The 27,434-nt window shown below is 43.1% G+C and overlaps 1 protein-coding gene across 1 annotated transcript; it reads left to right on the plus strand.

Annotated features, from left to right (window-relative positions):
• Positions 1–362: 362 nt before the first annotated feature.
• Positions 363–25,884, plus strand: LOC114895323 (sal-like protein 4). Its single transcript, XM_029222628.1, is given in 6 exon segments — positions 363–551; positions 8,486–8,599; positions 21,294–21,453; positions 22,769–23,586; positions 23,588–23,816; positions 23,819–25,884. Coding segments are annotated over 6 exon segments (3,576 nt in total).
• Positions 25,885–27,434: the final 1,550 nt, after the last annotated feature.

Raw genomic sequence — 27,434 nt, forward strand, 5'->3', positions numbered from 1 at the left:
ACTCAGGACGTGCAGTGTTAACTAACATTATATGAATTTGATTCATCACTATCACCAGCTTTAATGATTTTTCACTCTAATGACAATAAACAAAGGTTAGTGGGCATTTAAGTTAACATAACAAACAGTTTCAAAAATACCTAATTGCTTTAACATCATGATTGAAGTTTATTTTTCACTCAGGTCAAGTCCAAAATGGATGCAGCTTAACTTGAAGAAGAGACCAGCCTGGGAATCATGAGACCTTGTGTCTAGTTGGAGTTTTGCCACTGATTCACCAGGCGACCTTGAGTGAGATAACCACTTTTCCAATCCAGAGCCCTTGCAACTCATGGCTCTACCATCTTTAATACATAACTTCCATGATTGCCCTGCTGCTCAGCATCAAGCCTGCAGAAGAGGAAAGATCCTGGATGACGGAGCCTGGGGAGGTTTTATGGGGCAGCCTACTCATATTTCATTGGCCGAAAATCAGCCCCATGGCTACACCTAACTGCAGGAGAAGATGTGAAACGAAGTCTGGCTCTGTGCCCAAGAAGAAGAGGAAACAGGTGAGGTGAGGACCCAGCCAGTCTCTGCCACAATGAAACAGATAATGAAGTAAAAGATACAAAGAGTTCTATAAACTGAAGAGGGATGGAAAATTCAATTAAATCTAATCACTTGGTGAAAAGATAGGCTACACCCCAAGGGGGACTGCAGAATTCTATCTACCCAAATCATGTGTTAAAAAGTGAAAGAGGCTATGATAAAATTAGGATAAGGGTGAAATCTGAAAGACACTCTGGGATGCATGGCACACTCCTCCTCCGGTGACACAGTAGACAGAACCAATCCAACTATGAAAAGCAGCTCAGTGTGTTAACCTGTTGCTCAGATAGGATCATCCAGGAAAAAAATCCTAGTCTTGTATGTCTTACTGAGAATCTGTATGGCAGTTCTAAATAACTCCATCCTGCCTGAATTGCCTTCCTGCTCCCCTTGGCTGGTTAAAGTGACTTTACTTCCATGGAAAAGACGTAGAAAAAATATGCAGATGACGAAGCCAATCAAACTTGTAGTATTATTACTTCCGTGTTAAGTTTTATGAGTTAAGTTTGTGTGTGTTATTTAAGGAGTTTGAAATGTTTAAGAGAATCTAACCAATTAGCCTTGTGATTTTATTTTGAAATGATAAATTGGTACTCCATTTGTCATTTTCATCTGAAAGTTGTAAAATAATTGAACATGTTCCTAAATAGTGTTTGAATGTTTAAGAGAACCCAATTTACGACAGGTATAAGTTAGTTTTATTAGATTTGTAAGAGTTAATTGAGATGTAGAAAGATTTTACTTGCTGGGTTTTGTAAGTGTTGCCCCATCAAGCATTTGAAATACTTCAGAAAATCAAACATATCAAATTTGTAAGGGTAGTTGAAAAATATTTTAGGAAACTTAATTACATGTGTAAACGTGGTCAGTTGAGGAAACTTAGTCTTTTTAAATATATAAGTTAATTGAACACTAATCAAATAACAAAAAAGCTGTCATTCTCATTTTTACATAAATCACTATTTACAAAAAGAATGTATAAGTTAGATTTATAGGTTAAGTTTGAAGACTTAAAAAAGGTAAAATAAAGTGTTCAACTTTAATAAACTGAATATTAATTAGAGTAGATATTAGTAGTTCCTTTTGCTCACAGATCTCTCGCACTTAAATAGGTAATCAATAGGAGTGAAGAAGAGGAAAGAGAGAGAATGATAGGCATTTTCTAACAAGCAGAACCAACAACACTTACACAAACTGGTTTCTTTCAAAGAAAGATATGTAAAGTAGTCAAACTCCTAGAAGCAGAGAGGAGAATGGTGGTTGCCAGGGGCCGGTTAGCAATACTGTTTTGTACACTTAAAACTTTGTCAAGAGGGTAGATCTCATATTAAGTGTTCTTACCACAAGAAGAAAAAAGATAGAATGATTTGCTTGTACTTAAATTTTTTTTTCAATTATTTTTCTAGTTGGTACATTGGCTTACTTTTTCATGTTAAGAATTAATGTATGTTTACCATTATAAATCTATTTTTAATGCATTTAAACATAGATATGTTACTTCTCTGGGGTTCTTAACATTCCTGTTGGAAAACCGATTTTGTTTAAACCACAGAGCCCATTATGTTACTTAAGTGAGCGGACCAATCACCTAGTGGTAACAATAAGAGGCAAAGGGCACAGAATGGTGGAGGAAAGCACAAGATACCTTTAACATCTTCCCCCAAATACCAGGTGTAATAGCAACATTTCAGAGGAAACTCTGGTTGGATTAGCAGGGTGAGTAAGATTTTGATGGATCTGGGAGGCCAGGCCACAAGTTGTTTTAAGGCAGTGGGCACCGGAGCACCATATGTTAGTTACATGGTGAGCACAGTTCCACGTTGTCAGCAATGCCCGGAAGAGTCTTCAGGCATTGGTGGGCAGGGTGGACAGCAGAGGGGAGAGATGCACTACGATGGGCTACAACACAAAGTAAACCAAGGGAGTTGGCTGCTGGAGCTCAGAGCCAAAGGAACGCAGTGTGGCAATTACCGCAAAGCTGTGCTTCCGAGTGAGGACAGGGTTTCCACGAGGCTCACATTGTTGGTTTACAGTTCACTGAATTTAACAATGTGATGATGATAATGGATTTATTTTCCTTTTAAAAGTGACTCTGAGAAAGAGTTAGTAAGCCAGGGTCATAAAGACCTGGGCAAACCAACTGCTCTCACTGCTTTAGACAGCCTTGACCGTGGAGTAAAATCCAGTGTTATCTTCAAGTGAGGGGATTATTATGTCTCAAGGCTAATCAGCTTTAAGATAAAATTCTAGGATGGAATCTTCACTTTAAAAATCATTTTCATTAAGATCTGGAGAATAATTTTCAGCTATTATGAAGATACAAACTCTTAGCCATGCTTTTTAAAATATATACATATTTTATGACACTGTGGCAGAGAAAACAAGAGAAGCCCCTATATCCATTTTTAAAAATCTCCTTCAGTAACAGAATCCCTTGTTTTTCAGCTGGGGCTATGGGTTCTCAGACACCACACTTTATGTCCCCAGCTTCCCTGTTGCTAAGTTCTGACTGATAAGATGGGGACAGAAGTATCATGCGGCAGCATCCTCACAAGACACCCAGTGTCTGCTCTTTGCCCTCTTTTCTCCAGCCCCTCTGCCAGGACCCAGCCATCCTGGGCCATGAGGAGGCTGACCACTCTTAGGGATGACAGAGTGGGAGGCCGAGGGGGCCTGGGGCCTTGAGGACTTTGAAGCGCTTTCCACACCAGCCCTGGGTCACCTAACTGGACCGTCACAGGAGACAAAAATAATCTCATATTTTGTATAAGCCTCTCTTTGGGGGATTTTCTGTTACTTGAAGTCAAACTAATCCTCAGTAATATAAAAAATAAAGTCCTGTTCTATTTTCTCTCACTCACCCTGTTAAAAATATTCTTTATCTTCTCTCCTCCTTCATTTCATTGTCTTCACAATTTGTCGAAGACTTTCTTTTCCAAAGACCACACTGTTGCCTAACATAGCTCTCTCCATCATTCTCCTTGGTATCCTTCTTTGATGGTGTCTTGTCTGATTAAAACATACTCAGTGATTGAACATCCCCAGAAGTACATAGTCTTATTACTTAACTTACTTTGATAGAGCTTTTTTTTTTGTTTTTTTTTGTGATACGCGGGCCTCTCACTGTTGTGGCCTCTCCCGTTGCAGAGCACAGGCTCCGGACGCGCAGACTCAGCGGCCATGGTTCACGGGCCCAGCCGCTCCGTGGCATGTGGGATCCTCCCGGACCGGGGCACGAACCCACGTCCCCTGCATCGGCAGGCGGACTCTCAACCACTGTGCCACCAGGGAAACCCCTGATAGAGCTTCCAATTTTATAGCTGATACCAGATTTACTTCTTAATTACATCCTCTGTCCAGCCCAACCAACAGTCCTTTGCCTCATCTATTCTGTCACTGAGGAATAAGGTCCTACTATCTGGGTCAAGTCACGTCCACACAATCAGGCCAGGCTACACTACATGTGGCCCTGGGTATTGGAAGTCATGATCCTCCCCTAATTTCCTGCTCACATAAATTTCCCAAAACTCGCTTTCCCCTTTTGTGAACACACACCTCCAGTCAGCTCCCCTAATCTTTTCTTCCTCCTCTTCTGTTCCTAAAGGCCATTCTCAGCAGTCATTCAACCTGCATCGAATCACAGTGCTCTCAGCTCTCCTCATTTCCAAAGTTTGCTTCTGTTCAACAGACCTTTATTGATACGCTCTCTCATGCCAAGCCCTACACTATGCTGTGGGGATATAAAGAAGATTAAGGCATGGTTTCTGCTCTTGACAGGAAGGGCATATAGCTTCCCCCTTTCTTTTTATATACTTAACATTCCTTCAATCATTGGTCCACATGGATAGAACATTTCCTAGGAATCGCCATGTTTTTCGGGGATGGGGGCTAAACCACATGACCCTACTGTTCAAGCCGACAGAAGACATTCAGATGAATGTCAGGGGAAAGAATCTCTCTCTCTCATTCTTCTTTCCTTACTCCAACAAATTTTTTAAGATATTTACTTATTTATTTGGTGGTGCCGGATCTTAGTTGCAGCAAGTAGCCTCCTTACTTGCAGCATGTGGGCTCCTTAGTTGCGGCTCATGGGCTCCTTAGCTGTGGCATGCAAACTCCTAGTTGTCGCGTGCGTGCGGGATCTAGTTCCCGACCAGAGATCGAACCCAGGCCCCCTGACAATTTTGCATCAGAAATGCCTAATTTGACTTTTCCTATATGCTGCAGGTGAGATTTGGGAGGGAAGGGACTTGCTTGTTGCTTTTTTTTTTTTTTAATAAGTTTCTTTTTAAATATTTATTTATTTGGCTGTGCTGGGTCTTGGCTTGCCAGCACGCGGGATCTTCGTTGCCTCATGTGGGATCTTTGTTGCGGCATGCAGGATCCTTTAGCTGCGGCATGTGGGCTTTTAGTTGCAGCATGCGGGATCTAGTTCCCTGACAGGGGTCGAACCCGGACTCCCTGAATTGGGAGCATGGAGTCTTAACCACTGGACCTCAGGGGAGTCCCTTGCTTGTTGCTTTGAAGCAAAATGAAACTTGGGTCTAGAACACTTAAACCAATTGATTGGCTCCTATTGTTTCACCCTAACAGGATTATCTGGGTATCTTGCATGACAACGTGGTAAGTAGAAGAAGGTCCACCATCAGGGAAAAAAAAAAGAAAGAAAAGAGTGATGGAATAGGGTATACCAGTTGTCTCAAGGAAATCTATGACAAGAGGATGGGAAGAAAACTATGAAAATATAAATCTGTGAAAGGTTGCATTTCCTTTGCTTTGATTCCTCCCATTCCCCCACAACTCCTGGGCTTTCCTCCTGGTCTTTGATCTGGAGGAAGTATCTGTAGCTCTTCTCTGGGGAGAAGGAAGTCCACCGAGGAGTCAGTGTTTCTACTTCTCTAGCTAGGCCATCTCCATACATGGTCCCCTCTTCACTGGTGGCACTCCCTAAAGATATCATCTTCTGGTTAATCTCTGCAATTAGCACCCACTAGGTCTTTATTATACTTTTTAAATATCTCTCTTCTTTCCTATTTTGAGTTTCATTACAAAGCCTTTCCTCTGTGAACTTAGGGCACCATGCCTGATCCTGGCCTTCCCCCATCAGCCACATGAGCATGTGGATGGGGATGGGGGCATCCAGGACAGTCCCCTCAAATGATAACTGACAGGAAAAATGAAAGTCAGGGACAATTACTACTGGAGACTTTTGAGATTTCTTGAAGTTTTTTTGCCTCCCCAGTGTTTGTCTTTAGGTATATGTGTATATGTATGCATGTGACTTTATTTCCACCAAGCAGTAAAAACCTTTAAAAATAAAAATGAGGGGCTTCCCTGGTGGCGCAGTGGTTGAGAGTCCGCCTGCCGATGCAGGGGACACGGGTTCGTGCCCCGGTCCGGGAAGATCCCACATGCCGCGGAGCGGCTGGGCCCGTGAGCCATGGCCACTGAGCCTGCGCGTCCGGAGTCTGTGCTCCGCAACGGAAGAGGCCACAACAGTGAGAGGCCCGCGTACCGCAAAAAAAAAATTAAAAATAGAAATAAAAATGGGATTGTGTGCTTGTCTCACAATCACAGCAGAGGATGAAACTGAATGGTGGGATGCATGCCTCTACACTATTCTGAAACTCAAATTAAAGAAAGGGGCTCACAGTGAAGAGTCGCTGCAAGCCTGGGAAGAAGAGGTAAGCAAAAGACATCCCTGGGACTTGTGTTATCAGTAAGAAGGAAAGGGTTGAGAAAGGACCCTGCTTGGGACTGAAAAGAGAGGGTTTTCATCGAAAGAGAGACCCAGCTCCCCAATATTTCTGTGGCATGATAGTAGGTTTTTGACATTTCTGCACATTTATAGAGTAGATGAATGAGAGTCCAGGTACTCTAAACTCAGTCACTGGGGCTTTTTCCTGGAAGCACCACTGTGTTTCAAGACAGAGGCCAGGATTCAAGTCCTGGGTCCTGAGACCCCTAGCTGTGTGATCATGAGTCTGCTCTTATACTCACTGGCTTCTTGGTTTCTTCCTCTGTGAGAGGGATAATAATACCTGCTTACCTACTGCCCAGTCAACAGGTATCTATAGAATATAATTACACTCCAGGTACCAAGCTAGATGCCTGGAGCCAGCAGCCTCTCGTAGCTTACATTCTGGTTTGAAATTGGACGTGAACAAGTAACTGCAAGTGTGACATTGTCACAATGGAAAACTTCCCAGACGTACGGGCACGTTCACCAGGGCACCTCACCTAGGCTGGGAGGTCAGGGAGGTTTTCCTTGAGCAAATTGTTTGAGCTGAGATGCAGAGGATGAATAGCAGTCAGACAGATGAAGGAGGAGGTGAGAGCTGGTCACGGTAAAGGCACAGCGGTGAGAAGACTCAGTGGGGGAGGTTGTTGTGTGTTGAACCAAGAAGAGGACAGAGTGACCAGGAGCACAGAACCACACGGGGAAGGTGGGACAGACCATGCTTAGCCTCATGGGCTGTAATAGATGGATTCTAAGGGGAAACAAAATGATAACTAAATGTTAACATTTCTTGGGCCAGGTAGCCTGGTCATCACCTTATGGGTATCATCTCATTTATCTCTCCCAACAGCCCCAAGGTCACATAACTATTTAATGGTGGAGCCAGAACCCAAACTCAGGCAGGCTGTCCCAGCCCCCTCCCGCTGTAATGTGCTTTATATAAGAACTCTGCAGACTCGAAGGCAGTAATGCCACTGTCATATATGGACAGTTTAAACCCGAAAGGAGTCATTGCTCCTTAATCTCTTTTGGATAGTTCTATTTTTGTAGAAGGTGTTTGCCAAGGCCACAGAGAATGTGAAAATAAAGAAAGAAATCAGCTTCTTTTTAAAGAAACTCCTGAGGAACAAATGATTCTTAGTCAGGCTGTTTCTCTCTCTGGTCAACATCCTGGCAGGAAACTTCCAAAGTAAAGAGACTTGCTAAGGAAGGAGTGTTTTCCTTGCCTATAATTTGACTTCCTGTTTTGCTTTCCAAAATTTGCATAGATTTTTTAAATGCTTTTAGGAAAAGTGGGTTGTTTTTTCATCTTTTCCCTGAGACAAGATTTATGTTGGTGAGAGATCAGCCACAGGAGTTGCGCAGGACCAGCTAGCTTGAGTTGCCTGGATATAAACTCGGCTACCTCCTCTTTGAAGCCTATTCTGTGTCCCTTTACCTGTTCACTTAGAAATACCCACTCCTTCATACGTGCTCTCACCCTGGCCCCACGTATTCCTGTGGCACGTGGTCAAACGTATTTGTTTATGTGCCTGTCACTCTACGAACTGTCAGCTCCTTGGAGGCAGGAACTGTCTGACTCCTGTGTTCATCCCAATGCTTACCCGGTGCCCAGCACACAGCAGCCCCTCAACAGATGCTTATAGAATGAATGAGCAATGACTGCTTGAAGGGTAGCAGCCTTGAGTTAGTGCCTACTTTGTGACAGGCACTATGCCAGTCGTTTGCCTGCATCGTCTCTTTAAATTCTTATGAGTCTGCTAGGCAGTTTCTCTTATTCCCCACCTTTCAGGTAAGGAAACTGGGGCTCAGGGAGCTAAGTAAATCACACAGATAGTAAACAGCTGAGCCAGGAGTCAAGCTCAGGTGTCCTTTCCCATTACATCTCTTTGCCTCTTCCCCTAAAGTGGCAGATGAAGGAAGTCAGCAGTTCAGAGCCTTTGCTGATCCTAACAGATACTGATGAGTTTTTACAAGCTGTCTCCTATTTAGCATGATAAAGCTTGCTTCTGGGAACTCCGGCAGGATGAGGTTGTGGACACAATAACTGCCTTGATTTTCTGAGATCTTTCCTAGAAGAGGCTGCATGGAGTGGGGGACGGAAGGAGGCTGTGGGTCAACCAGCCGGGGTTCAGATCCTGGTTCTGTCACCAGCTGTTTGACTTTGGCAAGGCGTTCAGCAGTTCTGTGTCTGTCATAGAGGGACAACCACACCTACTGCACAAGAAAGAGTCCATCAGAAGTTTCAAGCAGAGGTGCCGGCACCCGGTGAGTGAGCACTGTATAAATGGTAGTTGTCTTTAATGTGAACATGCCCAAGAGGTGACGATGTCACTGCATCAGTGGCCTCTGGCTAGCCCTGTCCTCTAGCTTTAGCAGGCACAGGGCATCAGGCACAGCTCAGTCCCTCTGCCTGTAACACCCTCCCCCTTATCAACTCGGATGGCTTGATCCTCTACAAGACACCTTCCCTTACCTCCTTTAACCCTGCTGTATGGTTTGTTTGTTGTTTATTTGGTGGTTGATTGGTAGTTGGTTGGTTTCTGGTTGGTTGTTAGTTGACTGGTGTAAGGGGGATCTTGGAATCTTGACATAAGCCAGGGGATGACAAATTAGAATCTGCAGGCCAAATTTCTCTCTCCCCCTATTTTGGGCCACGAAATAACAAAGGTTTTTACATTTTTAAACAGCTGAAAACATTTTTTAAAAGAATACCATTTCGTGACAAATGAAAATCACATAAAATTCAAACTTCAGTGTTCATAAATAAAGTTTTATTGAACTCAGTCATGCTCATTTGCTTACGTATTGTCTACAGCTGCTTTCCTGTTACAAGGTCAGAACTGAGCAGTTGCAACAAATACTGTATGGCCCCTAAAGCCTAAAATATTTCCTGTCTGGCCCTTTGCAAAAAAAGTTTACGCGTATCTAGCATAAGCAAATAGCAGCAGAAATACCCGACCAAACCTCTTCCCTTACCCCATCCCCCAAAACAGCCTCAGTTCAGAAATCCTTTCTGATTAACAAACTGCAAATAACTGCCTGAGAACTTTACAGAGTGCACACCATTCTTCACGCTTTGATTTTTATTGGACGTAATCACACCTGAGCTCAGCGCAGAGGAGGGAAAACAAGGTGGAAGTAAATGAGGAAGAGAAAGAAAGGGAAAGAGGGAGGCAGTGAGAAGACTAAGCAGTCATAAAGAAATTTGTTCCAAACAAGTAATAACGCCAGTTAGAGAAGATGAGTAATTGAGCAAATGTTGTTGAAACAGTCTAGTATTTACTCAACTGAGGAACTGACCAGTTGATAGAGATGAACTCAAAACTCCTGGCAAAATTTGCCTGTTCCAGCACATGAGGTGAGGAGTGAGGTCTCTCTACGAGAAGTCGCTGAATCCCTTATGAAGAAACAAGCAGCAATTTCAGTGGTAAAACTTTGATGTTAAAAGACTATAATAATCAACAAGGAAAGCCTCCATGGAAAAAAGACGAGGATATTATTTTTAAAAATAGAAATTAAGAAGTATGCACATTCACTTGATTAGCATAAATCTTATTTTTTTGAGAGAAAGAAAACCCCCAGTGATGGTAACATCAGAAAAGATCTGGTTTTATCCTTGGAGCCTAGGGACCTCATAGCAAGATTTCTAAGCACAGGCATAGGGATGGTTAAAATACCAGAATAAGCCTAGCAAGGCATTTCTCCTTTTTAAGATGAAGACCACAGGAGCACAAGTGTTTGCCAAAGTCGAATCCCAGTGGGCTTTGTTTTTTCCGAGTGTGCACTTGATACAGAGGAGAGATGTAAACTAAAGAGGACTCACTGAGGGATGTGAAAAGCTGAAAAATCTCATTTCCTCACCTCCAAGGCACCTGCTAGTAACAAAAGAAGATAAAAAAGGAGAAAGCATAAAAGCAAAAAGCAAAGGAGTGCAAGCAAAAAGATAGATGCACCCCAATGTTCCTTGCAGCACTATTGACAATAGCCAGGACATGGAAGAAACCTAAATGTCCATCAGCAGAGGAATGGATAAAGAAGATGTGGCACATATATACAGTGGAATATTCTCAGCCATAAAAAAACTAAATAATGCCATTTGCAAGAACATGGATGGACCTAGAGATTGTCATACTGAATGAAGTAAGTCAGACAGAGAAAGACAAGTATCATATGATATCACTTATATGTGGAATCTAAAAAAAGGCTACAAGTGAACTTATCTACAAAACAGAAATAGAACCACAGATGTTGAAAATAAGCTTATGGTTACCGGTGGGTAACTGGAAGATTGGGATTGACAAATACACACTACTATATATAAAATAGATAACTAATAAGAGCCTACTGTATAGCACAGGAAACTCTACTCAATACTCTGTAATGACCTATACGGGAAAAGAATCTAAAAAAGAGTGGATATGTATATGTATAACAGATTCACTTTGCTATACATCTAAAGCTAACACATTTTAAATCAACTCTACCCCAATAAAAATTATAAAACAAAACAAACAAAAAAAGGTGGTACAAACAAGAATAGTATACCAGTTGCAATGCTGTCCACACCCTGGTTCGTTCAGCATTTGCTTGTGCTCCTGGCTCTCCCAATCCAGGGGTCCTTCATCTCCCATTTGGAAGAGTTTGTTCACAGGTTTATGCAAAAACTGTAAAGGGCACCCCAATGGTTGATTTCCACCAATTAAATAGCAAAAGGGGAAGAGGAAAATTAAAAGGAACCATTCTAATCAGTACTCCTGCAGACTGTCAAGGTGACAAAAGAACAAGCTAGTCTGAGAAACTGTCACAGCCAGGAGGAGCCTAAGAAGCCATGACGACTAAATGTATTAATGTCATGGATGGGGTCCTGGAACAGAAACAGGATATTGGGTAGAAACAAAAGAAATCCGATTAAAGTATGAACTTTGGTTAATAACATGTCAGTATTGATTGATTGTGACAAATCTACCACAATAACAGAAGACGCTAATACAGGAGAAAACCTTGTGCAGGGTATATGGGGACTCTATGCGTTAGCTTCACAACTATTCTGTAAACTAAAGCTGATCTAAAACAATAAAGTTCATTTTTCCACAGAAGGAATTATTCATTCAGTGAACATTTAGCAAATGTCTACACGGCAGGCACCCTGCCACGAGTCTCACTTGAAGTCTGGCGTTTCCGTGAATTTGCCTCCTCCAAACTTCCTAATTGTCTCGCTACAGAAAGGGTTAAAGGAGTAAACTGTCCCCTTGACCTTGCAGTAACCAATGTCAGTGTTTTCCAAAGGTAAATAAATTCACTGTGAGATTTAATGGGTGTTAGAGAGAGAGGGAGAAGAGGGGTCATCTCTGGTTCAACAAATTTCAGAGAAATTAGATTAAAACAAATTAAACACGTTTCTTTATTATAGCACCTCTCAGGGCCTTTATTTTGCTTATGCATATTGCAGCTATCCAAAAAATATCTATAGAATGCAGCATTTCCCCAACTTATTTAACTATGAAACTCTTTTATTGCAGAACACTTTTGGGGATTAGCTTCCTCCTGAAAATACTTTGGAAAACACTATGCAATCTAAAAAGAGGACTGAAATAGCTGAAAACTACCAAAGGAAAGGCCTGATACAGTGAATTGAAAAGAAACACGATGAAAATGATCTCGTTAGACATTACTGATTTTTAACTGGTTGCCTCAGGGACCTCAAGAGCCAGAAATTCTGCCAAACTAATTGCTGAAAATTTTTCATTTTATGCCCAAGGCCTTAAACAAGAGCCTAATGGACTGTGTATCTTGTTAAATGTAACTGCACGAGGAAACTATTAACATTAGGCTCAGTTGATGTCCTTTGTGGCTGAACAAAAGGCATTTGTATCTCAATCCTTTGAAAAGTTACACAGATTTGGGTGGGCAATGAATATTTGGTCGAGATTGGTTAATGCAGAGATGAATAAATCATCCCTATCTTGGGGAACAAAGACAATTCAGTTTGCAAATAGCTGCAGACACCCAAATGTACCTTGGACAGCTAGAATCTTAGGAACTCATTTATGGAAACTGTACGTTTTATTCCTTTAGACACGCAACTTTCTGAACCTAAATTGCATTTTAATTTAATCCGTTTGGGCAGTTGTATCTCTTCAGCAGAGATTAAAATAATAATAGGCTCAGACGGTGGGGGGGGTGTCAGTGGTCTCACAAATTTGTTTCAAAATATAACACATGACAGGGGATAAGACTTGACTCTTGACAACACAGGCTTTGTTATGGGATACAGAAGTAGCATTTTTACCAACCTCTGACTGCCTTTAGCACAATCCTTGAAGAATTGGAAAAATCTTGCTTGAGATGCATTTAAAGTAGCAGAAAAATTATTCTTGAGGAAACAGAAGACCTGTGATAGCGGAATAGGGTAAGGAATCAGAATTCAGCAGAAAGAGTGCAGGCTTTCTCCAGGGTGAAAGAGGTGGGTTTGAATCCTAGACCCATCGCGTGGAAGCTGAGTAACCTTGGGCAAGTGACTTTTGGAACCTCATCTTCCTCATCAGAAAAATGGGAACAATAATATCACATTTGCAAGGTTGTTGTAACAGAGACAGTGTTTGCAAAGTGCCTTTTATGGTACTGGACACCTACTATACCCTTAGTAAATGTTTACTCTAATAAGAAAGTACCATCTTCAATCTTAAACAGCAGAGTTTAGCAAGGATTCAAGCAAGTACTGGAGCATCACCACAGAACAACTGGAAACCATGTTTATGAGAAACAGAGGAGGGAGAATTTTTCAGGCCAGCTAAAAGTGAATGCTGTACGGAAAGAACAACTTAATTTGCATCAGCAGGGTTTTGGAAGGCAGGCAAGACTAATAAACTTTTAGCCATTTGGCATAACTGAACTCAATTACAGTGGTTCTGCTTAAGTCAAGTTTGTCATATGGGCTTCTCTGTACTTCTCAGATCAAAACCTTCTAAAACTAGTAACTTCCTAGACTCAAATAAGAAAACTATTGGATCCTCAAAAATGATACAATGAAAGGGAACCAAGAAAATGTTTCCTAAAGTACATTCTGTGTGTTATTCAGGGGGGAAAATCATGGAATTATATAATTTAGGAGCTGTTGGGTTAAACAAAGTTAAACCAGTTTCTAGGCTTCTTTGAAAAGTAATGCATATATATTCAACACATGATAAAAATTCAAACAGTGGAAAAGCACATAAAATGAAAAGTAAGATTTCTTCTCACTTCACCTTCTGTCCCCCAGTTCTTCACAAAATCAAGAATTGTACATTTCTTGTTCTTCCAGAATCATTGTACACATTTATAAGCATCTTATTTAATCAATATATAGCTAGATATAGGTAAATAGCTTACATAAGTGGCAGCACACTAAACACACTTCTGCATCTTTCTTTCTTCACTTAATATATCTCGGGGGAAATATTGGTTCACTTGGATCAGTAGTTTTCAACTGGGGGTGATGTTAGATACATCTTTGATTGTCACATCTTGGGTACCACAGGCAACTAGTGGGTAGAGTTCAGGGATGCTGCTAAATATCCTACAGTGCACAGAACAATCTCCTACAATATAGAATTATCTAGCCCAGAACAGCAATGGTGCCGCTGAAATCTTGGTTTAGATCTATATCATTCTTTTTAATGGGCACATACTATTCCACTATATGGATGAATCATAATTTATATAACCAGTGCAATATAGTGGTCGTTTAGGTTATTTCAAGTCTTTTATTAGAAAAAAAAATCTGAAATGAATATTCTCATGCAATTGCAGAAGCATATCTATAAGATAATATTCTGTAAGCAGAAGGGGGGAGTCAAAGTTTGTGTGTATTTTTATCATAAATGTTGTAAGTCGTCCTCCAAAGATAATATAGCAATTTACATTGCCTTCAACAATGCATGCAAATTCCTGTTTCCTCATATCCTACCCAAAACAGTGTAGTAACATAATTTTCTTTATTTGCCAATCTGGTTTAAATAGTGATAGTTTTAAAATTTGTGTTTACTTATAGGTGAACTTGAACTTTTTTTCATACATTTAAAATCCATCAATTATTTTTGTAAACTATCTGATCAGTTTTATTTAATACAACACTTCTCAGGGACTTTAATATGATCATCTGTATTGTGACTCTCCAAGAGATAGTGTTCAACATTTCCCGACTTTTATCCTTATAACCTTATTTTTAATAAATCACTTTCAGTAAACATGGTTCTATAAAACACTCTTTGAAAATTACTGAAAACAAGATACCAGAATAAAATTGACTTGTGAAAGGACTTTGAAAATTGTCCAAAGAATGTATAATAGTGATAATTATTTGGTGGCATTTTTAGCAGATCTGGAAACCCCTAACTCATGGTTAGAAGCAAGATCAATGAAAACTTGAGTTTTATAGACCCCTGTCAGTACTCATCACGATTCTTTTCCTTGCAGACTAAAATCCAGTTGACTGAAACCCAACCAACTCAAACTAAGCTAGGCAAAACCCAAATCAAATCCAAACAAAAAAATTTATTTGCTCATATAAATAAACTTTGGGAAGGTCTTCGATTAAGCTGTGCCTCAAGCGTAAGAGGTGCCAAGAACTCAGAATGTGAGGTTTTCCTCTCTTGCTCTCTCACTTTTCCCTGCTCCTCTGTTCAGCTTTATTCTTTCAGCTGAGACACTCGTTGTTTCTATCCCCAGTATTTCACTACTTCACCATCAGAGAGATTGAAACACTTGCTCTCAGGCCCCAGGTTCAGAAGTACCAGGGAAGAGCTGGCTTATTGCCCATCTCTGAGCCAAACAGTGGTGCCAGGGCCAGTAACCATGAGGAGGCTGAGCACCCATTAGTGCCTCGTGGTGGCAGTAGGGGAGGAGCTTTGCCGAGAAAAAGAACAAAGAGCGGTCCTCTTTCACCAATAGATGACATGACATCCTCCATGTTAACAGAAGAGACAGAAACATCCCTGGAGAGTATAATCATCATGAACTAAGTGAAACTTGGCAAAGAAATTTGAAAGAATTTAATATTCAGTGTCCTTGTGCAGCTTGTACAGATTTGCTAATGTTAAAAACAGCATCAGACACTGGAAAAAAGGTTCTTAATTCACTGGATTTGGACAGGTGAAGTAACAAATAACAAAAGGATTGCCAGCTGTGGGCCTTATGTAGCTTTATAAGCAAGCCTTGCAAGATACAGAAAACCAATTCTCTGCTTCACATTCAAACGGCTAGAATAGTACCCAATGGGGAAAACTGGGCTACTCTGTACAATGGTTTGAGCGTTTATAAGCTGTATTAGCTTTCTATCCTCCCCGCCCCCCCCTTTTTTTTTTCTTTTTTTTTTTTTTTTTTGCGGTACGTGGGCTTCTCACTGTTGTGGCCTCTCCCGTTGCGGAGCACAGGCTCCGGCCGCGCAGGCTCAGCGGCCATGGCTCACGGGCCCAGCCGCTCCGCGGCATGTGGGATCTTCCCGGACCTGGGCACGAACCCGTGTACCCTGCATCGGCAGGCGGTCTCTCAACCACTGTGCCATCAGGGAAGCTCCCACCCACCGTCCCACACTTTTTAAATTGAAGTATAGTTGATACTGTGTTAATTTCAGGTTACAGCAAAGTGATTTAGTTATATACACACTTTTTTTTCAGATTATTTTCCATTATAGGTTATTACAAGATATTGAATATAGTTCCCTGAGCTATACAGTAAAACCCTTGTTGCTTATCTATCTCATGTATAGTAGTTTATATCTGTTAATCCCATATTCCTAATTTATCCCTCCCCCCTCCCTTTCCCCTCTGGTAACCATAAGTTTGTTTTCTATGTCTGTGAGTCTGTTTCTGTTTTGTATATAGATTCATTTGTATTCTTTTTTAGATTCTGCATATAAGTAATATCATATAATATTTGCTTTTCTCTGTCTGACTTACTTCGCTTAGTATGATATCCTCTAGATCCATCCATGTTGCTGCAAATGGCAATATTTCATTCTTTTTTATGGCTGAGTAATATTCCATTGTGTGTGTGTGTATCATATATATATACATATATTCGTATATATATACATCTATATATGTAATCTTCTTAAACCAGTTGTCTGTTGATAGGCACTTGAGTTGTCTCCATGTCTTGGCTATTATAAATAGTGCTGCTATGAACACTGGAGTGCACGTATCTTTTCAAATTAGAGTTTTCATCTTTTCCAGATATATGCCCAGGAGTGAGATTGCTAGATCATATGATAACTCTATTCTTAGGTTTTTAAGGAACTTTCATACTGTTTTCCATAGCAGCTGCACGAATTTACATTTCCACTGACAGTGTACGAAGGTTCCCTTTTCTCTACACCCTCTCCAGCATTTATTATTTGTAGACTTTTTGAAGATAGACTTTCTGACCAGTGTGAGATGATACTTCACTGTGGTATTGATTTGTATTTTTCTAATAATTAGCAATGTTGAGCATATTTTCCTGTGCCTGTTGGCCATCTGTATGTTTTCTTTGGAGAAATGTCTATTTAGGTCTTCTGCCCATTTTTTGATTGGGTTGTTTGGTTTTTTTGATATTGAATTGTATGAGCTGATGGTATATATTGGATATTAACTTCTTGTCAGTTGCATTGCATCATTTGCAAATATTTTCTCCCATTCCGTAGGTTGTCTTTTCATTTTGGTGATTGTTTCCTTTGCTGTGCAAAAGCTTTTAAGTTTGATTAGGTCCCATTTGCTTATTTTTGCTTTTATTTCTTTTGCCTTGGGAGGCTGATCTAAGGAAATATTGCTACAATTTATGTCTGAGAACGTTTTGCCTATTTTCTCTTCTAGGAGTTTTATGATGTCATGTCATATTTAGGTCTTTAAACCATTTTGAGTTTACTTTTTTAAATGGTGTGAGGGAGTGCTCTAATTTCATTGAATAACATGTAGCTGTCCAGCTTTCCCAATACCACTTGCTGAAGAGACTGTCTTTTCTCCACTGTATATTCTTGTCTCCTTTGTTGTAGATTAATTGACCATAGGTGTGTGGGTTTATTTCTGGGGTCTCTATTCTGTTCCATTGACCTATATGTCTGTTTTTGTGCCAGTATCATGCTGTTTGTTTGTTTTTTTCTTAAAGTGTTTTTTTTTAAATTTATTCTTTGGCTGCATCGGGTATTAGTTGTGGCACGCGGCATCTTTCGTTGCGATGTGTGGGCTCTTCATTGTGGTGCACAGGCTTCTCTCTAGTTGTGGCACGTGGGCTCCAGAGAACATGGGCTCTCTAGTTGTGGCACACGAGCTCAGTAGTTGGGGCACCCATGGCCTGTGGCATGTGGGATCTTAGTTCTGTGACCAGAGATCGAACGGGTGTGCCCTGCATTGCAAGATGGATTCTTTTTTTTTTTTTTTTTTTTGCGGTACGCGGGCCTCTCACTGCTGTGGCCTCTCCCGTTGCAGAGCACAGGCTCTGGACATGCAGGCTCAGCAGCCGTGGCTCACAGGCCCAGCCACTCCATGGCATGTGGGATCCTCCCGGACCGGGACACAAACCCGTGTCCCCTGCCTCAGCAGGCAGACTCTCAACCACTGCACCACCAGGGAAGCCCCCACAAGATGGACTCAACCACTGGACTGCTAGGGAAGTCCCATCATGCTGTTTTAATTACTGTAGCTTTGTGGTATTGTCTGAAGTCTGGGAGGGTTATGCCTCCAGCTTTGTTCATTTTCCTCAGGATTGCTTTGGCAATTCTGGGTCTTTTGTGCTTCCATATACATTTTAGAATTATTTGTTCTAGTTCTGTGAAAAATGTCATGGGTATTTTTATAGGGATTGCATTAAATCTGTAGATTGCTTTGTATAGTATGGCCGTTTTAACAATATTAATTCTTCCAATCTAAGAGCATGGGATATCTTTCCATTTCTTTGAGTCATCTTCAGTTTCCTTTATCAATGTTTTATAGTTTTTAGCATATAGTTTTCAGTTTTATAGTTAACTCTTTGGTTAAGTTTATTCCTAGTTTTTTTGTTGCTGTTGTTGTTGTTGTTTGTTTGCTTTGATGCAATTTTAAATGTTTTTTACTATCTTTTTTTTTGATATTTCATTTTAGTATAATTGTAAGAAATGCAACAGATTTCTGTATATTAGTCTTGTATCCTGCCACCTTGATTAATTCATTTATTAGTTCTAATAGCTTTTGTGTGGAGCCTCTAGGGTTTTCAATATAGAGTATCATGTCACCTACAAACAGTGACAGTTTTACCTCTACCCTTCCAATTTGGATACCTTTTATTTCTTTTTCTTGTCTGATTGCTGTGGCTAGGACTTCTAATACTATGTTGAATAGAAGTGGTGAGAGTGGGAATCCTTGTCTTGTTCCTGAATTTAGCAGGAAGACTTCCATCTTTTCACCATTGAGTATTATGTTGGCTGTGGTTAGTCATAAATGGTTTTAATTTTGTTTAGATATGTTCCCTCTGTACCCACTTTGGTGAGAGTTTTTATCATGAGTGGTTGTTGAATTTTATCAAATGCTTTTTCTGCGTATATTGAGATGATCATGTGGCTTTTGTCTTTTCTTTTGTTAATTTAGTGTATCACATTGATTGGTGTGCATATATTGAACATCCTTGTGACCCTGGAATGGGTTCAACTTGATCATGGTGTATGATTCTTATGTCTGTTGTTGGATTTGGTGTTTGTTTTTTTTTAATGTCTTATTATTTTCAGTAGCTTTAATTATATATTTAAATTAGAATCCCCAATTCTTAAAAACCTTAATTTCCAGTGACAACCAAGAGGCAAGTAATAGTTACCAAAATCTGGAGAAACTATTTTAGATGATTTTTAGAACGTAATTATTCTTATGGTTTACCTAAAAGCTCTTATCTCATTTATATTTAAAGTTTCATCATATCAAGTTATTTTTCTTGCTAACAAATTTGCAACAGATATAACAAGATTTCATTGAACTTTTATTAAACCTAGATGCAGTGAAAGTACTATACCTAATGTTGATGGCTCTAAAGACATGTCTATATTAATTAGATCAACAAACTTAAACATTAATACCAGGTATTAATTTAATACTATGTATTTCGCAGTTCACGTGAACCTGAAACTCATTTAGCTTAATTTCTCTTGTATTTAGAATTGTTTGGTTTGTAATTGTAAGTAGAATTGTAAGTAGAGCTCATTTACAGATTAACCTCAGCATTGTTATCCAAAGACAAACAAACAGAGAGACATCATAGTTCTCATTTCAAAATTTCATCCCTGAGTCAGGTACAGCAATGTAAAACCCATCAGTTTACAAAAGAGGATTAAAGTTGGTTTTCTGGCAGATGGAACAAATCAAGCTCACTTGTCTAGATGGCTTGTCTAGATGGCTTGTCTAGATGGCTAAACCCTTTCTACTAATATTTATGGAAAACAAGTCAAGTTCTAAATTACTGTACCCGCTTTTTCAAAATTTGCATTTTAAAAAGATGACAGAGGTAAGGGTTCTTGAGAAGACCAGACAGGACATTTGTATCTCAAAGATACAGGCAAGTTTCTCCTAGGATGACTTTGTTTCTCCTTTGTTTAGTATTTACAAGCCTCTTAAGATCTCCCGTATTTATTAGAAAAACAATCAATTTGTTCCCCACTGTCAATGTTACCCGGCCCCCTGTGGGGAAATCAGAATCCGATGCCTCAAGTGCAAGGAAGTCTGATGGTCTCTTACCAGATATTGGGGCAAGGGAAATTGCCCTGCTGCATAAGTGGCTCCCGGTCCAAATTGGGTGCCCTGTCTGGTCTTAGATGGTGATACTAAACCAGGTCCCTGTGCCCCGGAGGTTACCATAGAAACTTCTATTTGATCCCCTTGGGTAGGGGAAACAGGAGGCAGTGAATATGTTGGCGGCATGGGAGGGGGCAGTTGGAACAACTGCTAGTGCCACCAGCTCGGCCACTGGGGGAGCTGGATAGGCTGGAGGGGGGTTTCAGTTTTGAAATAACATGTCCCCACTCTCATTTTTTTCTATTCACTTGTAGAACAGGTTTCCCCTTGGGTTTCCTTTCAGACCCCTGCACCATAAGGTGGCAGCCCTCTGACTCCTTTTCCTTCTGATGCAATATAGCATAAATGCTCCTACATATGGAATCTCATCTCTTTTCCCTGCTCTTTTTTTTTAAAAAATAAATTTATATATTTATTAATTTATTTTTGGGTGTGTTGGGTCTTCGTTGTGGTGCACGGGCTTCTCATCTCGGTGGCTTGTCTTGTTGCGGGGCACAGGCTCTAGGTGCACGGGCTTCAGTAGTTGTGGCACGTGGGCTCAGTAGTTGTGGCTTGCGGGCTGTAGTGCGCAGGCTCAGTAGTTGTGGCGCACACGCTTAGTTGCTCTGCAGCATGTGGGATCTTCCTGAACCAGGGCTTGAACCCATGTCCCCTGCATTGGCAGGCTGATTCTTAACCACTGCACCACCAGGGAAGTCCTTCCCTGCTCTTTTGCAGAACATTTCTAACAGCGAGATTGTGTAATAATTGAGTGAACCATTCAGGGGCCATCGTTCTTCTGATCCTAACATATATTGGGTCCACACACCCTATTACAATAATACATCATGTCTTTCTTAGTCATAGGCTCACGGGTATGTTTTGCACATTTATCTAATATATTCCCCAAAGGGCTCTCCTTCAGGATAGATACTTTCCACTTTTAAAAGTGGAAAAATCAAACACTTGATAACACCAAGACAGAAAAAACGCAGACAAATTCCAACACAAAAGGCACAAATTCTAACACTGATGCACACAAAACCAAGAGAAAACCAAGACAAGACCAACGAACCAGTTCCCAAATCGGGTAGACTTACCCTACAAAACCAATGAACTAGTTCCCAGTGAACCACTTCCCAGAATCAGGTAGAGTCCAACAACAATTCCCCCCTCCAGCAGGGTACCCCCACCAGATTGGCTTTCCCATAAAGGAAAAACCCAGACTGAGGGAGAAATATGTTCCCAGCGTGCATACCGGAGTGACTTACCCTCCAGAATCGAATCGAGTCCGTCGACTTGTAGCCCCAGATGGAACCGAAGTTCCCCAAATGGAAGTTTGTCGGTTCCCTGCCTCGACTGCCAAGTGCTGGGGTAGCTGGTGCCACTTCAAGGGAACTTTGAAGGGAAGATCCTCAGGACAATGGTCCTGGCAGCTGCTAGGGCCCTGCCCCAATATTCCCTGAGCGGGGCTGGCTAGCCATGAGCAGCAAGGCTCCTGGCTGGCTAAGCCAAATTTGTTACTGAGTCCAAGCTCGCCCTACTCGCTGGATGACAGGCTAACGAATCGGAGATGAGGTGTTGAGGCAAAGGAATACAACTTTATTTGGAAATCTGGCAGACTGAGAAGATGGCAGACTAGTGTCTCTGAAAAACCATCTTATCTGGGTCTGGATGCCAGTTTCTTTTATAGAATCAGAGAGGGAGAGGCGGTGAGGAAGTGAAGTAAAAGGGCCATCAGTCTTGCAAAACATCTCCTGGAATCTAGATGTGGTTTTGTAATAGCTTTCTGTTTGCTGCTGTAACATTACCACAAGCTTAGTGGCTTACAGGATACAAATTTATCTTACAGTTCTGGAGGTCAGCAGTATAAAATGGGTCCCAGTGCTAAAATCAAGGTGTTGGCAGGGCTGCATTCCCTTCTAGAGACTTCAGGGCAGAATCGGCTTCCTTGCCTTTTCCAGTTTCTAGAGGCTGCCCACATTCCTTGGCTCTGGTCCCTTCCCCCCATCTTCAAAGCCAGCAGGTTCAGCCTTTCTCACATCACATCATTCTGACTCACTTCCCTTGTCACATTTCTTTCTCTGACTCTGTCTCCTCTTCTGCCTCCCTCTTCCACTTTTAAGGACTCTTAAAAGTGATTGCATTGTGCCCATGTGGATAATTCAAGATAATTTCTCTATGTTGAGGTTGGCTGATTAGCAACCTAGATTCCACCTTCAATCTTTTTTAAAAATTAATTAATTAATTTGGTTGCTCCAGGGCTCCTTAGTTGTGGCAGGCAGGCTCCTTAGTTGCGGCTTGCAGGCTCCTTAGTTGTGGCATACGAACTCTTAGCTGCAGCATGCGTGTGGGATCTAGTTCCCTGACCAGGGATCAAACCCGGGCCCCCTGCATTGGGAGTGTGGAGTCTTCACCACTGCACCACCAGGGAAGTCCCCATCTTCGATCTTAATTCGCCTTTGCCGTGTAATGTGCCACGTTCAATGGGGATTAGGATGCAGACATATTTGAGGAGGCATTATTCTACCTACCACACAAATTAAGAACTTAAAGACAGCATCAGGAATTTACTGGGACATGCGCGTTCCTGCCGAAGGGGGGTGAATTTCCCAGCTCCAGGAATTTGTGGCAGAGTGGGCAAATAACCGCGGCTCTCCAGGAGCCCCGATGCTCGCACCACGTTGAGGCGCCAAGCAGGCGAAACCGCAACACATCACCTGGGAGGAGGACCAGGAGGACAGCAGCCACAGCAGGGGGCCCCCGGAGCGTGCATACGCGGCGCCGGCGGCGGCGGGGGAGCCGGGTGCTCCAATGAACTCCCCAGGGGGTGGCGATGACGTGACTGTGGGCCGAGCAGGGATAAAGAGGCTTCGGCGGGAGGAGACTCACATCTGTGAGAAACGCCGTGCCAAGTTGTTCAGTTTCTCAGAGTTCTTAGACCATAAGAAAAATCGCACTAAACATCCACCTGTCCTCATCATGAACGACAGCGAGGGGCCGGTGCCTTCAGAAGATTTCTCCGGGGCTGTGCTGAGCCACCAGTCACACAGCCCAAGCAGGAAGGATGGTCACAGAGAGGATGATGGCAGCTCAGGGGACACGAAGGAGAAGCCGGGGGCAGAGTCCGTCGTGTACTTCAAGACAGAGGCCGCCCTGCCACCCACACCTCAGGACATAAGCAAAGTGGCCAACACCAATGTCACGCGTCAAGCACTACAGGGCACCAAGGTGGCCGTGAACCGGCGGAGCGCGGACGCGCCCCCAGCCCTGCTGCCCGGCGCCAGCAGCATCCCCTGGGTCCTCGAGCAGATCCTGTGTCTGCAGCAGCAGCAGATCCAGCTCGCGGAGCAGATCTGCATGCAGGTGAACCTGTGGGCCTCCCACGCCCTGCACTCCAGCGGCGTGGCCGGAGCCGACTCCCTGAAGATGCTGGGCGGCCACGTGTCCCAGCAGGCTTCGGCAGCTGTGGCTCTACTCATCTGGAAAGCGGGGAGCCCAGCTTTGCCCCCTGGACACCTTGAAACCAGCCAAGCTACCTCACACCAGCATCCCTTCCGTTGCCAGCTCCGCGTCCCCGGTGCTGACGCCCTTCACCCTGAAGCCAGATGGGACCCAGGTGCTCCCCAGTGTCCGCTCGCGCCCCTCGCGGGTGTTGCTACCTCAGGCCCCAGGCTCTGTGCTCTTCCAGAGCCCCTTCTCCGCCATGGCATTAGACCTGTCCAAGAAAGGGAAAGGAAGCCACCGAGTGTCTCCCCGGTACATGTCAAACCCAAGGACAAAGTCCTCTACAAGCACAAGTGTAAGTAGTGTAGCAAGGTTTTGGGGACTGGTAGCTCCTTGCAGATCCACCTCTGCTCCCATACTGGAGAGGTACCCTTCGTGTGCTCTGCCTGCGGCCACTGGTTCACCACCGAGGGCAGCCTCAAGTTGCACTTTCACCAGTATCCCCAGGTGAAGGCAAACCCCCAGCTGTTTGCCGAGTTCCACGACAAGATGACGGCAGGCAGTGGCCTTCCCTACGTGCTCTCTGGCCCTGTCTCCATAGATGAACCTCTCTAAGGAGAGCCCATCTTTGCGATGGGGACCCCCAATGTAGGGCTACCTCAGAATCTCTTTGGGGACTAACCCCAAGGACCTCATGGTGGCCCGTTGCCCAACAACCTGCAGCCCAGGCCTTCTCCGGAAAGTGAGGATGGATCCATCCTACCCGGGGTGAGGTTAAACCATAATTCCCTGAGGGTTGGTGGCTTCCAAGGGAGTGGGACACCTGAGCCGGGGTCAGAGACCCTGAAATTGCAGCAGCTGGTGGAAAACATCGACAAGACCACCACCGATCCCAACGAATGTCTCATATGCCACCGTGTCTTAAGCTGCCAAAGTTCCCTCATAATGCATTACTGTACGCACGGGGAGAGGCCGTTCCAGTGTAAGATCTGTGGTTGAGCCTTCTCCACCAAAGGCAACCTGAAGACGCACTTTGGGGTGCACCGGACCAACACGTCCATAAAGATGCAGCATTCGTGCCCCATCCGCCAGAAGAAGTTTACCAACGTGGTCATGCTGCAGCAGCACATCCGGATGCACATGGGCGGCCAGATTCCCTACACGCCTCTGCCGGAGAATCCCTGTGACTTTACGGGTCCCGAGCCAATGACGGTCGATGAAAATGTCAGTACAAGCATTGTCTGTCATGATGATGTCGAGAGCATCGATGTAGATGAAGTCTGCTCCCAGGAGGCCCCTGGCAGCTCCTCGAAGGTCCCCATGCCCCTTCCCAGCATCCACTCGCCATCACCTACTCTAGGGCTGGCCTCGGTGGCTTCCCTAGACGCCCCGGGGAAGACGGGTCTCGCTGGTCTTGTCCTGCAGCGACAGAGCAGCCGAGAAAATGGTTCAGCGGAGAGTGATGGCTTGACCAACGACTCTTCCTCCTCAGTGATTGGGGACCAGGAGTATCCGAGCCGAAGTCAAGATGTCCTGGAGACCACGTCCTTCTAGGCAGTCTCCCCAGCCAATAGCCAAGTGGAGAGTGTCAAGTCCAAGTCTCCTGATGCTGGTGGCAAAGTGGACAGCTCCGAGAACAGCCGCACTGAGATGGAAGGTCGGAGCAGTGGCCCACCGATATTTACCTGAGCCCAGCCAACCTATGTCAAAGTTGAAGTTCCTGGTGCATTTGTTGGTCCTGCGACCATGTCCCCAGGTATGACACCCTTGTTAGCGGTCCAGCCCCGAAGACAGGCCAAGCAGCACAGCTGCACAAGGTGCAGAAAGAACTTCTCACCTGCAAGCGCGCTTCAGGTTCACGAGCAGACACACACTGGGGAGAAGCCTTTCGTGTGTAATGTTTGTGGGCGAGCTTCTACCACCAAAGGCAACTTGAAAGTCCATTATATGATGCATGGGGCCAACAATAGCTCGGCACGCCGTGGCAGGAAGCTGGCCATGGAGACCACCATGGCTCTATTAGGAACGGACGGAAAGAGGGTCCCCGAGATATTTCCCAAGGAAATCCTCGCCCCTTCAGCGACTGTGGACCCTGTTGTGTGGAACCAGTACACCGCCATGCTCAACGGTGACCTGGCCATGAAGACCAACGAAATCTCCGTGATCCAGCGTGGTGGCATTCCCACCCTCCCGGTGTCGCTGGGGGCCAGGTCTGTGGTGAATAACACTGCTACCTCCAAGATGGACCGCTCCCAGTTGGCCATGACTGCCGAGATGGAGAAGCCGGGAGCTGCCGACAGCATCCCCAAACACCAGTTCCCTCACTTCCTGGAGGAAAACAAGATGGCCACCAGCTAAGCTCCAGGAGAGCGCACGTCGAAGGAGCAGTGCAGTGACCTCTCTAGAACTGTACCTTTTTTGTTTGTTTTCCTTAAAGATCCCCATCTCCTCCAGTTTTCTTCCTGATGTGCAAATAATGTTTTGAGTTGTGACCGCAACCTCAGGCACATCCTACAGTCACAATGTTGCTATGCTGCTTTGCAAAAACAAACAAACAAAAAGAAAAAAAATCATACTAAAACAAATACAGACTAGTAATTTTTTTTAATTTTGGAAAGAAGCGAGTCTTGCAGAGTACTTTTGTTACTTGCAACAAACTATATACATAAAACCTTTGTACAACCTAGAGTAACTGTTTCCAAAGACTGTAGCCTATTTCAAGTTGGAAGGTGTTGAACTACCATGGAGAAGACAACTGTTTTGCCTGTTTGGGGGTTGGGAGTGGGTAGGTGGGTACTGTGTACTTACTTCTGGGGTGACTGTATGCTGGTAAATGGACGTCTGTTTAGGGACCTGTTTTGTATTCTCCCAACCCTACACCCATTTTTCTCTTCTTTTTTGAATGTACTTTTTTTTTTTTTTTAAACCAAGGTTGTAGAATTCCAAATTTTTTTTCAACCTTGGAACCTTAAGTAGAATGCCCTAAAGTGGACGGATTTTAGTCCTTAGAGAGTCAACATGTGTGTTGCTGCTTATTTAAATGCAGTTCAGTTGGAGCCCCAAGAGTGCCAAGGTCCTCCCTATGCTTTCCAGGTGCCCTTCTTCCTAAAACCAGGAGAGGTGAGCACCTGAGCAGGGAATCTCAGGTGACTTAATTTCGTTCACCAGTGCCTACTCTGAAGAGCTGGGTATCCGTTCTTGAAGAAACAAGCTCACCAGAAGGGCATGTTTTCTTATTATATACTAATAACTTCTTATACTAATTTGTACCAGAAGTTCCTTGATTGTGACTTATGCCAAGTAATTATGAAGATTTTTATTTTTTTTTCTGAGTATTGCATGAAGGCGTCAAGTTGGAACAGGCAAGCCTTGGGTGTGAAAGCTTTAATCTATCTACGTCATTCATATGTTATTTTTGTAGCTATAGTCTCTATTTTCTTATTTGATGACCGCTGAAGTGTTCCTAGGCCCTGTCGTAAACCTAAGAGTTGATGTATTCGTGGAGCAGCTGGAAGTTCAAGATGTTGTTGTGGTTCTTTTTTTCTTAATCCCCCTTTTGTATATGTGATATTAAGCAGACAATGAAGCTTTACTCTTGAGGATTTAACAAGGAAGGAGAAAGAAAGACCCACATTTCTGGGTGAAGTCTTTGCCCGTCAATGTGGAAAAGTGAATTGTGACTGTTCTCAAGTCTGTCTCTCGGTGATTGCACCTGATTTTAGGATCCAAAAAAATTTTTTTTTGTTTTGCCAGGTTGTCCCTTTCCTTCTGGAATTGTAAGTGAACACAGTATTAGGACCTGTTTACACTGCGAAGTGGATATTGTTACAGACAATACACCAGAGGCTTTCTCACTTGTTAAGCTAATAATGCCTTGTGAATGTATGATCTACAGAGAAACCCCTGTA

This window comes from Monodon monoceros, unplaced genomic scaffold (assembly GCF_005190385.1).
Source record: "Monodon monoceros isolate NGI ecotype Baffin Bay Population unplaced genomic scaffold, NGI_Narwhal_1 Super_Scaffold_14, whole genome shotgun sequence".
Lineage (NCBI taxonomy): Eukaryota > Metazoa > Chordata > Mammalia > Artiodactyla > Monodontidae > Monodon > Monodon monoceros.